The 13852-nt window shown below is 45.0% G+C and overlaps 1 protein-coding gene across 4 annotated transcripts in view; it reads left to right on the plus strand.

The window, feature by feature from the left end:
- Window positions 1-5823, plus strand: part of LOC135910235 (uncharacterized) — a 104612-nt gene extending 98789 nt beyond the window's left edge. For all 4 annotated transcript variants that reach the window (XM_065442284.2, XM_065442285.2, XM_065442286.2 and 1 more), the window contains one exon: window positions 5676-5823. In XM_065442284.2, the coding sequence (XP_065298356.1) occupies window positions 5676-5774 (99 nt within the window). In that variant the 3' untranslated portion in view covers window positions 5775-5823. The remainder of the gene's footprint in view (window positions 1-5675) is intronic.
- The last annotated feature ends 8029 nt before the right edge of the window (window positions 5824-13852 follow it).

Consider the following 13852-nt stretch of genomic DNA (forward strand, 5'->3'; position numbering starts at 1 on the left):
GTTTGCTTATGTGCGCGTGACATCACGGTTGGTAATTTATTTAGTATGCTTATGTTTACAAGTTGGTACTGCAGGTAAAACTACTATCCTTACTTCGTATAGCTGTCCACTAACTTGATATCGCAATCCAAGAAAGAACGAGAAAAAATGTCGGTCTCACCCGAAAAGCGTCGCCTTTCGGGCGAGACCGACATTTTTTCTCATTCTTTCTTTTTACTGTGCAATAACTGCAGTGATAATGCATGTGCTATAGTGGTTTCCCTACATGCTTTGCAAAAAGGGAGACGAGATTACATTGGAGAATTGCGATAGTGCATTATCAGTAATTTGTTCTTAGATCGCCATAAATGTTCGCTTCTAGGTTTGAGGTTGCGCTTATCACTGCAGCATTATGTAAGAGGCAGCGTGTTCGCTTTAAATAGAAATATCTTATAGCAACAAAAAAGGTAGCGCATAGGCGGAAGGTTTTCTATTTTTCGGGGGGGGGGGAGAGGGGTACTTCATAGGGTACTTATGTTTATGTACTAGAACTTATCCTGGGATTGTTAGCTATAGCGCCACCACTCGCAAGCCTTGGTGGCATATGTGGAACATCCTTTCTGCTGCAGCCGTCACGTGTACGTGAGCTTTTTTGGGTGAAGGGGACTGGTCAATAAACCCACACATGCTACCTTGCTCAATGAAAGTGGACGGTAAAACGGTGTCGCGGTAGCTCAATCGGTTAGACAGGGTGTCTACCAACCGGGAAAACCGGGAATTCTCAGGGAATTTGAACAGTCTGGAAAAACTCAGGGAAAACTCAGGGAATTTGTGCTTCCATCAGGGAAAATTAGCTGTAACTTACTGAAAGGGAACGAAAGTCGTGTTAATGCTGGCTCCAGTAACAGAGGAATCGCAACGAATCGTCATTGACGCCGTGTCATCGGCACGATGTATTGCCAGAGTAGTTAACGACCGATTTTCTAGACGCCCGATTTTTCGGACATGCCCGATAATTTGCACGGTATTGCGGCACCACCACGTACTCCATATAGTCAATGTATACTGCCCTGACTGCAGGTCTGAAATGGCATTAATCAAAGCCGCCACCGCCGCTATTTTGATTATCTCGCCGCCTCGAACCGGCACTCTCGCAGGCAGATCCGCTGGCAGCCGTAACCACCACCGCGGCAACGTTAGGCCTAGCTGCTTCTATGTTCGCTATTAAGCTTCTTGCCGTGCGGTGCCCTGTTTTTCATTGAAAGAATTCGCCGCTATCACCAATGGCACCGACTCCGCCTTTGTAATCCTCGCGATTGGCTTTGAAACTCGCAAAGCACAGCGCGTTGCGTAATGCCAGTCTCCGAAAGTTAGCTTCGCCTCAGTACACTAGTGTTAGGCGGTGAAGCATAACAAGCGTGGGACGGGGGCAATTGTCACGGGACATAGTATGTATTCCTTAATTACACATGCGTGCACCCCGTCTCCTGTCACAGTACAAGCCCTGATATGCCTAATAAGCGTACTGGCAGGCCTTCAGAGCTTTTTCAGACTTGCCTGTGGTAATTTTAGCCCTTAAAGGCAGTTAAAGACATGCATTAATTTTTTTCAGACTGCCCGTTTTTTTTCGTTTTTTTTTTGCGGCCCCTCGGAAATCCGAAAAATCAAATGTTGACTGTACAACTGACCAAGAGGATGCTTCAGATGATCCATGTGGTGAAAGCGTGGTAGAAGGAGGATGAGAACAGAAAGGACCGACGCACTGAGGAATTAACGGGAAAGGAATTGCCGGCGCCTTTTTGAAGGAGCTTGAGCTAAAATAACTAAGTGTTGGCTGACGCTGAGACACAGGTGACCCTCATCCAAACCAAAATAAATTGTTTAAGCAGTGAAACCCAACACTGAGATGTTGTGTACGGGCTGAGAGTATGTCAGGACAGTTGAGGTTGACTTTCCAGCTGCTGAGAGAGAACCTTAATAATTAGTTGTGACAAAGTTCAGGACCTCATACAGATGAGCTTGCTATCACTTGATGGAAATAGCTGATATTAAAAAAATATTTACTTATGTATGCATCTCCTTTTCATTCGTATTTGAAAATGTTCGACTCAATTTGGAATGGGCTTTACTATTTCTTTCTCTGTGCATTTTACACCTTCCTTCTGTTTTCTTTTTAAATAAAATAGATATTACTCCTTACTATTCAAACTGGATTAAGTCTTTTTTTTGTTTCAGTATGCTTACTAGAGAGTGACAGCATCGGGCAACGTGGTGTCGGCCTGTCTTGACATAAAACAAAGTTCTGGCTCATTCAGGGAATTTCGCAAAGGTGCTCAGGGAAAACCTGGAAAACTCAGGGAATTTGGAAATGTCAACTTGGTAGACACCCTGGTTAGAGCATTGCACGCGTAATGCGAAGATGTGGGGAAGATGTGGGCACGCGTAATGCGAAGATCCTTCCCGTGGCCAGATTTTTAAGCAACTTTCATTTCCAATAATTCATCATTACGAAAACAGATACCGACCAAGGTGAATTTTATTTTTTCGTAACTAACATTTTGGCCCTCACACCCAAGCCTTGTTCACAACAGTGTCAAGCTATTTCTTTAATTCAGTTAACAGTAACTTCTCATATGCTGTCCTTGGTTTCTTTGTTGACTTCTTATAATATGACTATATATATATAATAACCGTTGCACTTGAAGTTACTTTGTGTGACTAAAGAATTGTTCATCAAAATTAGTGCCTTCGAATATTTGCAGGACCTTGTAGTAGCAAACAGGTTAATATCGCAGCCTCATAGTCCGAGTCCTCTCGCACCACCAAGCATCTGGCGCCTCAGTGGTGTAATCTTCCTTCGTGTTGTCGTGCTTCACTATCACTAATACTGCTTTGCCTTTCTGGGGAAATTGCAGTCTTTCTTTTTCTTACTTTTTTTAGCCCAAGTCCGAGTATAAGCGCTGATGCGCATGATTGCTGTTGAGTCTAATTTTGAGTGAATTCGGCTTGTGCTCATTTCGGTTACTGAGTGAATTATATATATTTATGACCTCTGCATGGAAGTGGCGATGTTTCCATCCCTGATAAACTTGTAAATTATTAGACTAGTTCCTTTTTTCATGAGTCTTTAGAATTGCGCACTGGAAACAAAAAGAATAGTGACACAGATCATTCATGCACATTTACACCCTGTCGATAAAAGACTCTGCCGAAGTGGTCACCGAAGTCTGCAGGCGTTTTTCATGGTCAATAAAACATGCAAAGCAATTTGAAGTGAGGTGAACGTATGACACCAAATTCATTCTTAGGCATAGGCTATTCATATCATTAGAATTAATTATTAATTGGCTTCCTCCTTCTTTTTTTTAAAAGAATAAACTTTGTCCTGTGTATATAATTAAATATATTGTGTCTCGGCATGGTGTTAACAGTGGAAATAAAAAAAAATAGTGAAGTGAGTAATTATGGGTGAAGTAGCCGCAGCAGGTTGTTCTAGTGGGCTTGTCCTCCTGTTATCAGTCTTCGCAGAAATAAAACGAAACTGTGAATTAATAGCCGTGCACTTCCGCACCAACAATGATGCAGTAAGCTTTTAGCCACGATGAAAGGTAAGTGAGAGGGTGGAGGCAACTTAAAGGAAACCTCAAATGTGGGTGACAGAACTCTGGTACTGACACTTTGGGGGGGGGGGGGGGGGGCGCTCATGCTTCGGCATCGCTGGTGAGTTTGGGCCCCGGAGCCCCTTACCATAAGGTTGAGGATAAGCGAATGACAGCGTAACAAGCGATGAAACGAAAATTGATTGGCGTAATGTAACGCAGGCGCAAGGAGGGCACCAGTGTAGATTAGATAGCGATCCAGGGGAGCCGATATTCTAGTTGACATGAAAAGGAAGAAATGAAGTTGGGCAAGCCATCCAGTATGCAGCGCAGATGATTGGCTGTCTGTGAGAGTTGCAGAATGGCTGCCAAGGGAGGGGAAGTGCAGTCACGGATGGCAAATACAAGGGTCGTCCAGCTCAATCTGCGACTTTTTTTTCTTTCCAGGTTTATATGGACTCCTAGGCTGAAGGTTTTGTATGCACTAGTAACTGGCACCTGTGTCCTGTCACTGGTAGACGGCGCTCATTTCCCGCACTTCTGGATAGACAGTTATTCAAGATGACAGACAACAATGTGAACTTTTACGTGGAACAGCATGTTGTGATGAAGTTTTTAGTGAACGAGGGCATAAAACGTACTGAAATTTACAGAAGGATTCAGGCTCAGTACGGTGATGAGACAGTCGCAGTAAGACTTGAATGGTGTAAGCACTTCAAAGTGGTCGTATCTCTATTACTGACGATCCCGGTCATGGTGGATCACAGCCCACGGTAGTCGTTCCTGAGAACATTCAGCGCATGGAGCAGCTGATTGTGCACAATCGTCGCATAACCTGTCGTGAAATTGCAAGGGTGTGTAATCTGTCGTTAGGAACAGTGAACATGATAATTCATGATCATTTGTTGTTACGAAAAGGGAGTGCATGCTAGGTTCCAAAGCGGCTGTCTGTTTTTGACAGACACCGAAGAGTTGAAGTCTGTAGAGAACAGAAGGCACGCTATGAAAAGGAAGGCCAGGATTTTCTGAATCACATCATGACATGTGGCAAGACATGAGTTCACCATTTCACCCCAGAATCCAAAAGGGCATAGATGCAGAGGAGGCATACGGAATCACCACCTCCCAAGAAATTTCGAATAGTTGCGTCTGCTGGTAAAGTGATGGGAAGTGTATTCTGAGATAAACAGCGAATTATTCACGTTGATTTTTTGCCCTATGGTGTCGCTATCAACAGAGAGCATTACTGTCATGTTCTGCATGATGTGCACAAGAGTTTATGGAAGAAACGTCCAGGTTTGATCACAAAGGATGTGGTCTTTTTGCAAGACAATGACAACCGGCCGCATACCGTTCAATGCACAATCCAAACAATCCAGGAAATTGGCTGGGATATATTACCACAGCCCTCCTATAGTCTCGACTTAGCACCAAGTGATTTCCACCTGTTCTTGCCCCTGAAGGAATTCTTTGGAAGAAAACATTTCAACACTGATGATAAAGTGAAAAATGGTGTCCTACATTGGTTCCGTCGTAATAATAAATCCTTCTATGCCGAAGCATTCCAGGCATTAGTTAAATGCTGGGATAAGTATATAACTGTAGCTGGAGGTTATGTGGAAAAATAAGTCCACCTTCCACACTTCGAAATTTGTTCTTCTATTCGTTTTTTTAAAAAAGTCCCGGATTGACTTGAACGACCCTCGTAAGTTAGGTGGTGCGATAAAATTTGGAACTTCGCAAGCATACGATGGGGTGAGCTGGCCTAAGACAGGTAGGTAATTGTAGATCAGTAATTGTAGATCCCTACAGTCGACATAAACAGCGTGATGATGATGGTGATGTTATAATGTTCTTGGCATGCTTGTCAAAGTGTGTTCATCCTGCGCATCAAATTGACTGCCGATTTCCTGAAAAGTATGGGCCAACTAGCTCAGCTCACAACCATAGTACATATCTCCAAATTTCGGCTACAAGAGTGGTGAGTGTAGCAGCTTGGCGAACTATGCGCAAGTGAAGCTGCCTATATGCTTTCTCGTACGTTTCCCGCGCAGATGAATATCGGTGTGTGTTCTAATTACCGGTTGTGATTTGCAGGTCGTGAAGGTTACGACACTGCCAGCAGACGCAAACAAGACTGCAAGGATTAGAGTAGCAAAAAAAGAATGTCCCTGTTGCATGTTGTTTTCTGTGTGAATAGTGTGACAATAAATCTTGCCGCGTGTGCTATTGCGGCTCTTTGACAGTTTTGTTGAGTTGAATCCGGTTATGACCACTGCGGTGGCTTTGTGGCTATGGTGTAGCGCTGCTTTGCACCAGGTCGCGGGATCAAATCCCGGCCGTGGCGGCCGCATTTCGGTGAGATCAAGAAGCGAAAACGCCTGTGTCCTGTTCATTGGGGACACATTGTAGATACCCTGCAGTCAAAATTGAACCGAAGTCACTAATACAGCGTGCCTCATAATTAAATCATGATTTTGGCACGTATGAGATGAGATGAGAATCCTGTTATAAGAAACATATTGTGCTGAGAATAGCTTGATCTAGAAAATATTTCGATATCCCAAACTCATCTGACACACTTGAACTTTTGTGTTGCATTCATTACTTACGAATTTGTTATATCTGCAGTGGAGAAAAGCAAGGGAGCCCATGTATTACAAAGAAACTCGTGTAGTAAGCAGTAACTTTGGTCGTGCTTTAAAGCGTTTCTCAGTGTTGCTAAGAATGCCTTACCAAGCTGAAAATGCTACGCACAAGCATTAAGATGTCTCGCGTAAGGAACGTAAGCACGTGTTAGCAGTAAAGCAATGCAGGCATAAGTGGATGTCGCTTCGATACACTTCCGAGAATTCTAGCACGAATTTTCAGAAAAGACGAAGGAAAGGATAGAAAATAACTCCTTGGGCCATTTAATATGTAAAACTATTCCAATCTATTTTTATTCCAAATCTGCCATTAGCCCTCCGTGTTAGGTCAGAATGGTTAGTGTCCATCCCGCGCATGGGTGGGCATCACGCTAATGGGCAGAGCCCAAGCCATTTTCACCAATCGTGGAGAGCCGATGACCGCTTTGGAGTAAAAACAGATGGGAATAGCTTTACGTTATACCGACCCTGAACAGCGCATTTGCAGCATTTGTGTAGCAGCACGTATCCCGAGTTTCATATATTGAACTGGCTTGTAGTTCGTTACGAGGGGGTTATTTTTCAGATTTTCGGCCAGCAAGTATCCTATGTTCGAGAGAATAAAAATTTGATGGAACCCATCACACGTTGACTGTAGACAGTAATGCGTTTAGAATTCGATTTAAGTAGCAACACAAGGTATGGCCACTGTCGAAACGAGTTATGTACGCGGGGTTTACTGCAGCGGCACTGCTCATTTGTTCTTCCCCGAGAACACTCGGTGCCGTCTAGCGTTGCTGTGCGAAGCCTGTGTGTAGCCTCCGAAATGCATGGCCCACCAGTCCATGGCGAATGCGGCAATCGGGCCCTTCTCGCGCTTCTTTTTAGACACGCTGCGCCATCTAGTTTCATTGCTGAGAAGTCCGCGCGTGGCCTCAGAGACTAGAAGCGCGGCGCTCCAGGCCTGCGTACGCTGAGAATTGAGCCGCACAATCCGTGGGACACACTCGGTTCAAATCAAGAGTGTCTTGCAAGTTTGTTTATTGTAATCTTTTATTTCATGCGGAGTAGAGTCCACGACTATATTGAATACTAACATGGAACGCTGGGGCGAAGAAAATATAAGCACAAGATTGTACAGAAATTTTTCTACGGGAAATGTATTAAAGTTTGCATTATGCACGCGATAGCTACATAAATGCTAGAACAATTCTTTGTCACCCAAACAATATGTAAAAAGGGGTTGAACTCGGATGAAAATTCCAGCTTTCTCTCACATCCAAACAAAAATGTTCGCACGGCGTCGACCGCATCAGTACATCTCCACCACTGCCTGCCCGCCGACGCGCAGTCGAGGCTGCGGTGCAGCAATTTTCACCTGAGGCACAACACATGCACAGCTAGATAAGTGCAAGGTTTGAGACCGGGGCTAGTAACTTCAAAGGAAGCTTTAGCTCGGGCCCCAACTCCGACGCGACCTATTCAAATACATGTAAAACGCAAAAACGTTTTTCTGAGATAACCCCTGGACCGATTTTAATGAAATTTGTTGCATGTGAGAGAGAGAGCAAAATTATTGTGACTGTTGGGAGCGGAATTTCGATTTGGGGGTTGAATTTTGTTAAAAAAATATTTTCAAATATCCGACAGTTCGAATAAAGATAGAAGCACAAAGTTTAGAAATTCATAGCTCTGCATCCAGAACAGATATATGGTTCTGTAAACGGCATCCATTAGATCGTTCAAAGCGGACAAAGTTGAAATGTCATTTTACATCTTACGTGAATTTCTTACGTTGTTTGCAAGGGTTCTGCAAAAGCTGTATTTACATGTTACCAAATTTTTTTATATTGATATGTAACATCAATTTTGTCCGCTTTAGATGTGCTATTAGATGCAATTCACAGAATTATATTATCATTTTTCGTTCTTGAGTTACAGAGTTGTAAACTTGATAGTTGCCTTTTTTGAAAATTTTCGATTTTTGCCAATTTTCAATAAAAAATTTATGACCAAACTCGAAAATTTGGAACCAACAGTCACTATATTTTAATTTCCTTTAAATGCAACAAACCTCGTCAAATTTGGTGCAGTAGTTGCCGAGGTAAACGAATTCTCTTTTTACATGTATTTAGATAGCCCTCGAGCTAAAGCTTCCGCTTAAGTAAACGTACGTGGAAAACGTGCTGAAAAGCACGAAGACTTTCTATAATGGATGACCGCACTGGAAATCAAGATCCAAGAACGAGTTCGGTAGGTGGTTGTTAGTTGCACATTAAATTTTTCTTCCCAATTTAAACGTAAAACAGAGAACGCTCCGATTGTAACCGGAGTGAAGAAACCCAAGCCAGCCACGATGCTCCCAAAAGACAGAATGATTTTGAACAGAAAATCGAAGCCAGCATCAAACAGAACGAAACCAAATTTGAAACTAAACTCGAACTAGAAGCGAGACTTGAGGCAAAGGTAGAGGCGCTTGGAAAGGCAGTACTACAGCAAGTGCAACAAATGCTGGCTGACTTCGAAGCGAAACTAGCAATATGGGGACAGAAAACAAGTGGGGGGGGGGGACCGGTTAAGACGGCCATAAAGCCGTACACTAGGCCCCCTGTACCCGCCGAGGAATTGGAAAACCTGTAACGCCGCCACGGACAGACGAAATAGGTACATGATTTGGCAATGGAATTGTAGAGGATATGGTCGAAAGCAGTACATTTTGCAATAACACCTTAAAGACTAAGAAAGCCCGGATATTGATGCACAAAACGCACGGGCTGGCAAAATTGTCGGACTACAAGTCTTTTGGTGGTGCCAAAGGGGAGACGAAGGTGCTGACGATGTTGGTAAAGTGAAATCACACGGTCGTGGAACATGACACATAAATCAGTCGATCACATTCTGCTGGAAGTATATCCACGCGGAAAACGCAGGACAGTCTCTTTGTAATAAATATTTACAGCAGTGCAAAATGCAGACACCATAAATTTCGAACGCTCTTTAGAAAAACCCTAGCCATAGCGGACAACCGAGCGGTAATGATCGGAGGCGATTTTAACGCTCAACACGTGGCATGGGGCTACAAAATCGAAACTCAAGAAGGCAGGAACATCGGGCTAGATGTGCAACAGGAAGGCCTGACCCTCGTGACTGAGTCATCGGTTCCCACGAGAATAGATACCAACGTTTGCGCGGATACTATGCCACATTTAACATTCACCAAGAACATGGGACACGCTGTGCGCAAATATGCAACACGATTTTGGGAGCGATCACAAAATACTAGAAATAACGGCAAGGGCAGGACCGCGCAAGAAAAAAGGTAGACAACTTAATATGGTCGACAGGGATAAATTCAGGAAAATAAGGGAGGAGGCCGACGACGCAAGACAAGGTATTGAGGAATGGACCGCAAACCTAAAGGGAGATGTGGCGGCAGCTATGAAAACCGTCCCGCCGGAGGCGATGTTAGAGAACGTAGACAATAAGCTTCTACACATGCATGGGAAGCTAAGGCAGGGTTGCAACGGAGATTAAAAAAAAAAGAACACAACCGGACGCTCCGTAGGTTAGCCAAATTGAACAGGGACATAGAACAGTACGGCCAGCAGCTATGCAGACAACAGTGGGAGGAAAAATGCAACGACATGGACAGTCAGACAGGAATGACAAAAAGTGGAACATCCTTCGATATTTGTTAGACCCGAACCGGACCAAGTCGGCACATATGCAAAATATAAATCTGCTAATACAAGCGTACCGAGTAACAGAACAGGACTTCTTCAATGAAATCGAGAAAATATACATCTCGCAAGCGATGGCCGTCAAACACCCTGACTGCACAGGGCAGGCAAATGATGAATTAGACAACGAAATCGGCGAGTCAGAGGTCAGGGCAGCCCTACAGAAACTAAACTCACTACCAAGTCGGTACCCGGACTAGACGGGATAACGAACAAAACGCTAAGGAACTTGGACAATGAGTCTATAACTAAGTTAACAGAATGCATTAACGCATTCCGGAAGGCAGGGCAGACTTTCCAGCAATACAAGACTGCAAAAATCGTGTTAATACCCAAACCGGTCAAGCGACTGCAGATTGAGAACTTGAGACCCATATCTCTCGCTTCTTGCGTGGGGAAACTCGTGGAGCACGTGATGCTAGCAAGGATAATCACCTACTTCGAGGACTGGGACGCGCTCCCACCCGCGGTTATAGGATTTTTGGAGAAACCTCTCAGCGCGCAGGATGCTATGTTACAACTAAAACATGAGATACGGGCAAATCAACAACGGCAATTCCCGGGTTGGACCCATAAAAGGCCTTCGATAAGGTAACAAGTGCAACGATACTAGCTAGAGTAGGAGAACTAGGACTGGGAAAACGGACGTACGATTGCGTACGCAATTTCTAACTGGCAGAAAGGCAAATATCACGATAGCGGACCCAGTTTCGGAGGAGATCGAGATAGGCAGCGTAAGTACGCCACAGCGCTCGGTATTATCGCCGATGCTATTCAATCTGACGCTAATCGGGCTGCCAGCCAAGCTACAAGAAATCGAGAGACTCAATCATATCTTGTATGCGAACGATATCACCCTATGGGTGAGAAACAGAAGTGACGGGCAAATAGAACAAACGCTTCAAACAGCGGTCGAAACAGTCGGACGGTGTCTAGAGGGGATAGAGCTAACCTGCTCGGCAGAGAAATCGGAGATGTTGCTGTACAGATCGACCGACTCGCAGAGATCGCAAAGCAGGCAACTACAGGGAAGATCTCAATTATATAGAGGAGGTACAGTTAAAGACGGCCGAAGGAAAACCCATACCCAAGGTCGACAGGATCAGGGTATTGGGGCTACTCATTGAAGCCATGCGCAACAACGGAGAAACCCTCAGAAGACTGAAGGGAAGTGTAGTGCAAATCAGGAGGCTGATCAAAAGGTTAGCAAACAAACACAGCGGGATGAGAGGAAACACGATCAGGTTAATACAGGCTTTTGTCATAAGTAGAATAGTATACGTAGCGCCGTACTTGAAATGGCAGGTCGGGGATAAGTTCAAACTAGAATGCCTCATTCGGAAAGTATACAAACCAGCCATAAGGCTGCCGATCAGCACCAGCACGGACAAGTTGCTACAATTAGACCTACACAACAGGATAGATGAGCTCATTGAAGCGCAATGTACGGCACAATACGAACGCCTAAGACTAGAGCAGGCAGACACATCCTAGGGAGACTAGGTATACGTTACCACACACAGCATGGTGTCAAGGTGGATATCCCAAGACAGACGAAGGAAACAATGGTAATACCCCCCATACGAAAGAACATGCACCCAGAACACAATAAGGATACACGAGAGAACAGAGCGAAGCAGATACAGAAGAAATTCGGCAGCGACAAGGGCGCAGTCTTCGTAGACGCGGGTCGATACAATCGCAGACGGGGGTTTGCGGCAGCCGTAATCGATAGCGATAGCGAGAGTTGCGCGATGATACGCACCACAAGTAACGAGACAGCGGAAGAAATAGCCATAGCACTCGCAGAAGCTCAGACTAACAACGCAATGGTGATAGTCGGTGACTCTCAGACGGCAGGAAGAAACTTTGCCAACGGCCGAATCTCCCCGGAGGCACTACGCATTCTTCTTGCAGGAGGTCAAGATTGCAAAAGGAAGATATTCATCATATGGACACCCGCTCACGCCCATGTGGAGGACGGTAACAACGAGGTGGCACACGATGCCGCTCGAGGGCTTACGGACTGAGCCGCGGTCGCAAGTGACGCCTCGGCACCCTCCAGACTTGACTGCGAGGTAGATGAGTTGGAGTGGGAGGATAGAATGGCCAGATATAATGACACCACAGAACACTATAGGTTACAGAGGGCCATATTCCCGCGACCTCAGCCAAAATTCACAAAAAAGCTGTCCGTCACATGGCGGCGGAGACAAACTAGGACGTATCCGAATCCTGCGCTCTTGCATATCTTATATGCGGATATATATCAAGCGGACAAATGCAACAAATGTGAATTCAGAGCCACTCTGGGACATATGGGAATGCCGAGGGATATGTAACTATAAAAAGAGCGCGGCCTCTAGCAGCAGCCTGCGTACGCGCTGGGAGGCCGCGCTCCTCAGCCCCGCACTCGAGGACCATCTCTGGGCCGTCCAGCGGGCCGAGGATGCTGCCAGGACCCACGAACTCCTGGCCGTCACCTAGGCAGGGCCTTTGGCCCTCCCCACCAACTCGCAGGGCACACAATAAAGTTACTTCCTGCTCCTCCTTCTTCCAAAATAGCACTAAAAGCAGTAACACATAACGGCAAGGGCTAACTGCGCCACATAAGAAGTAACATCGCGTGTTTTAAGCAGGTCTCGCAGTGATTTTTTTTTATTTTTGACATTTTTGTGTACATATGTAAATTTCATCGTTTTGTGCCAATGTTTGAATGCTTATGCATCGATATATTTTCACCAATTGTATCTTGTGATAAACTGTGCCGTATGCCCCCCTCACCCTATGCCTCTTCGTAGGCCCCGGAGGTCTTTCTAAATAAATTAATTAATTAATAAAAAATGCGTAAGCGCAGGGCTTCACGCCGCTAGCAGAAATAAAATTATAGATGGATGGATGGATGGGTGCTATGAGCGTCCCCTTTGAAACAGAGCGGTGGTTTGCACCATCAAGCTCTTGTTACTATAATGCCTATAATGGCCTACTTATCGTCAAAAAAAAAGATCACTAAGAATTTTCATCACCAAACTTTCTGAACCCCTATTGGGTATTTTGTTTTTGTGCGCCTCCGTTGTTTGTCGTTTCCCTACGTTTCTTACACCAATCTTCCGATCACCTCGTACTAATCCCTACTGCGTATTTGATTGCTTTTCCCCTGCTCTCGCTTAACCCAAGGGGATATCCAACGAAGAATGCGTGCGTTGAAGTGCTTAGCTGAGTTGATGTATTGTAGGGGCTGGTGGTCTGTTTCTAACATGATACGTCGACCGTACAAAAAGACATAACATTTCTTGATTGCCCAAACCACTGCTCCCGCTCTATTCAGAGTATTCAGAGTAACCAATTCCCGCTCTATGACAGAGTATGGTACTTCCCTTGTGAACAGCTTTCGACTGGCGTATGTTACTGGATGTAGTATTTAGTCATGTTCTTGGACAAGTACTGCCCCTAAACACTGCTCTGATGCGTCCTTTCTGAGGACGAATTCGCATGTAAAATCGGGAGCCCTGAGCACCGCTTTTTTGGAAAGGGCCCCTCTTATTTTCTTAAACGCGGTTGGGTGCTCACTTATCCAAGTGACTTGATTTTGTGCACGCTTCTTTAGTACCGTTAACGGATAGGCTATAGCTGAGCGTGATCTGGTATGAATTCTCGGTAATACCCTGCAAGTCCTAGGAAGGACTGTTCGTCCTTCTTTGTCTGTTGTGGCCTAGCATTCTTGATTTTTGCTACAGTATGGTCCACAGGCTTAATCATGCCTTTGCCTATTTCGTGACCTAGAAATTTAATTGCACTATATCCGAGCTGGGTTTTCGAAGGCTTGATTGTCAGACTGGAGTCTTGAGCCCGGGAAAACAGCATGTGAAGTGAGTTCAGGTGCTCCTCCTATGAGTTGGTCGCCGCT

This window comes from Dermacentor albipictus, chromosome 10 (assembly GCF_038994185.2).
Source record: "Dermacentor albipictus isolate Rhodes 1998 colony chromosome 10, USDA_Dalb.pri_finalv2, whole genome shotgun sequence".
Classification (NCBI taxonomy): Eukaryota; Metazoa; Arthropoda; class Arachnida; order Ixodida; family Ixodidae; genus Dermacentor; species Dermacentor albipictus.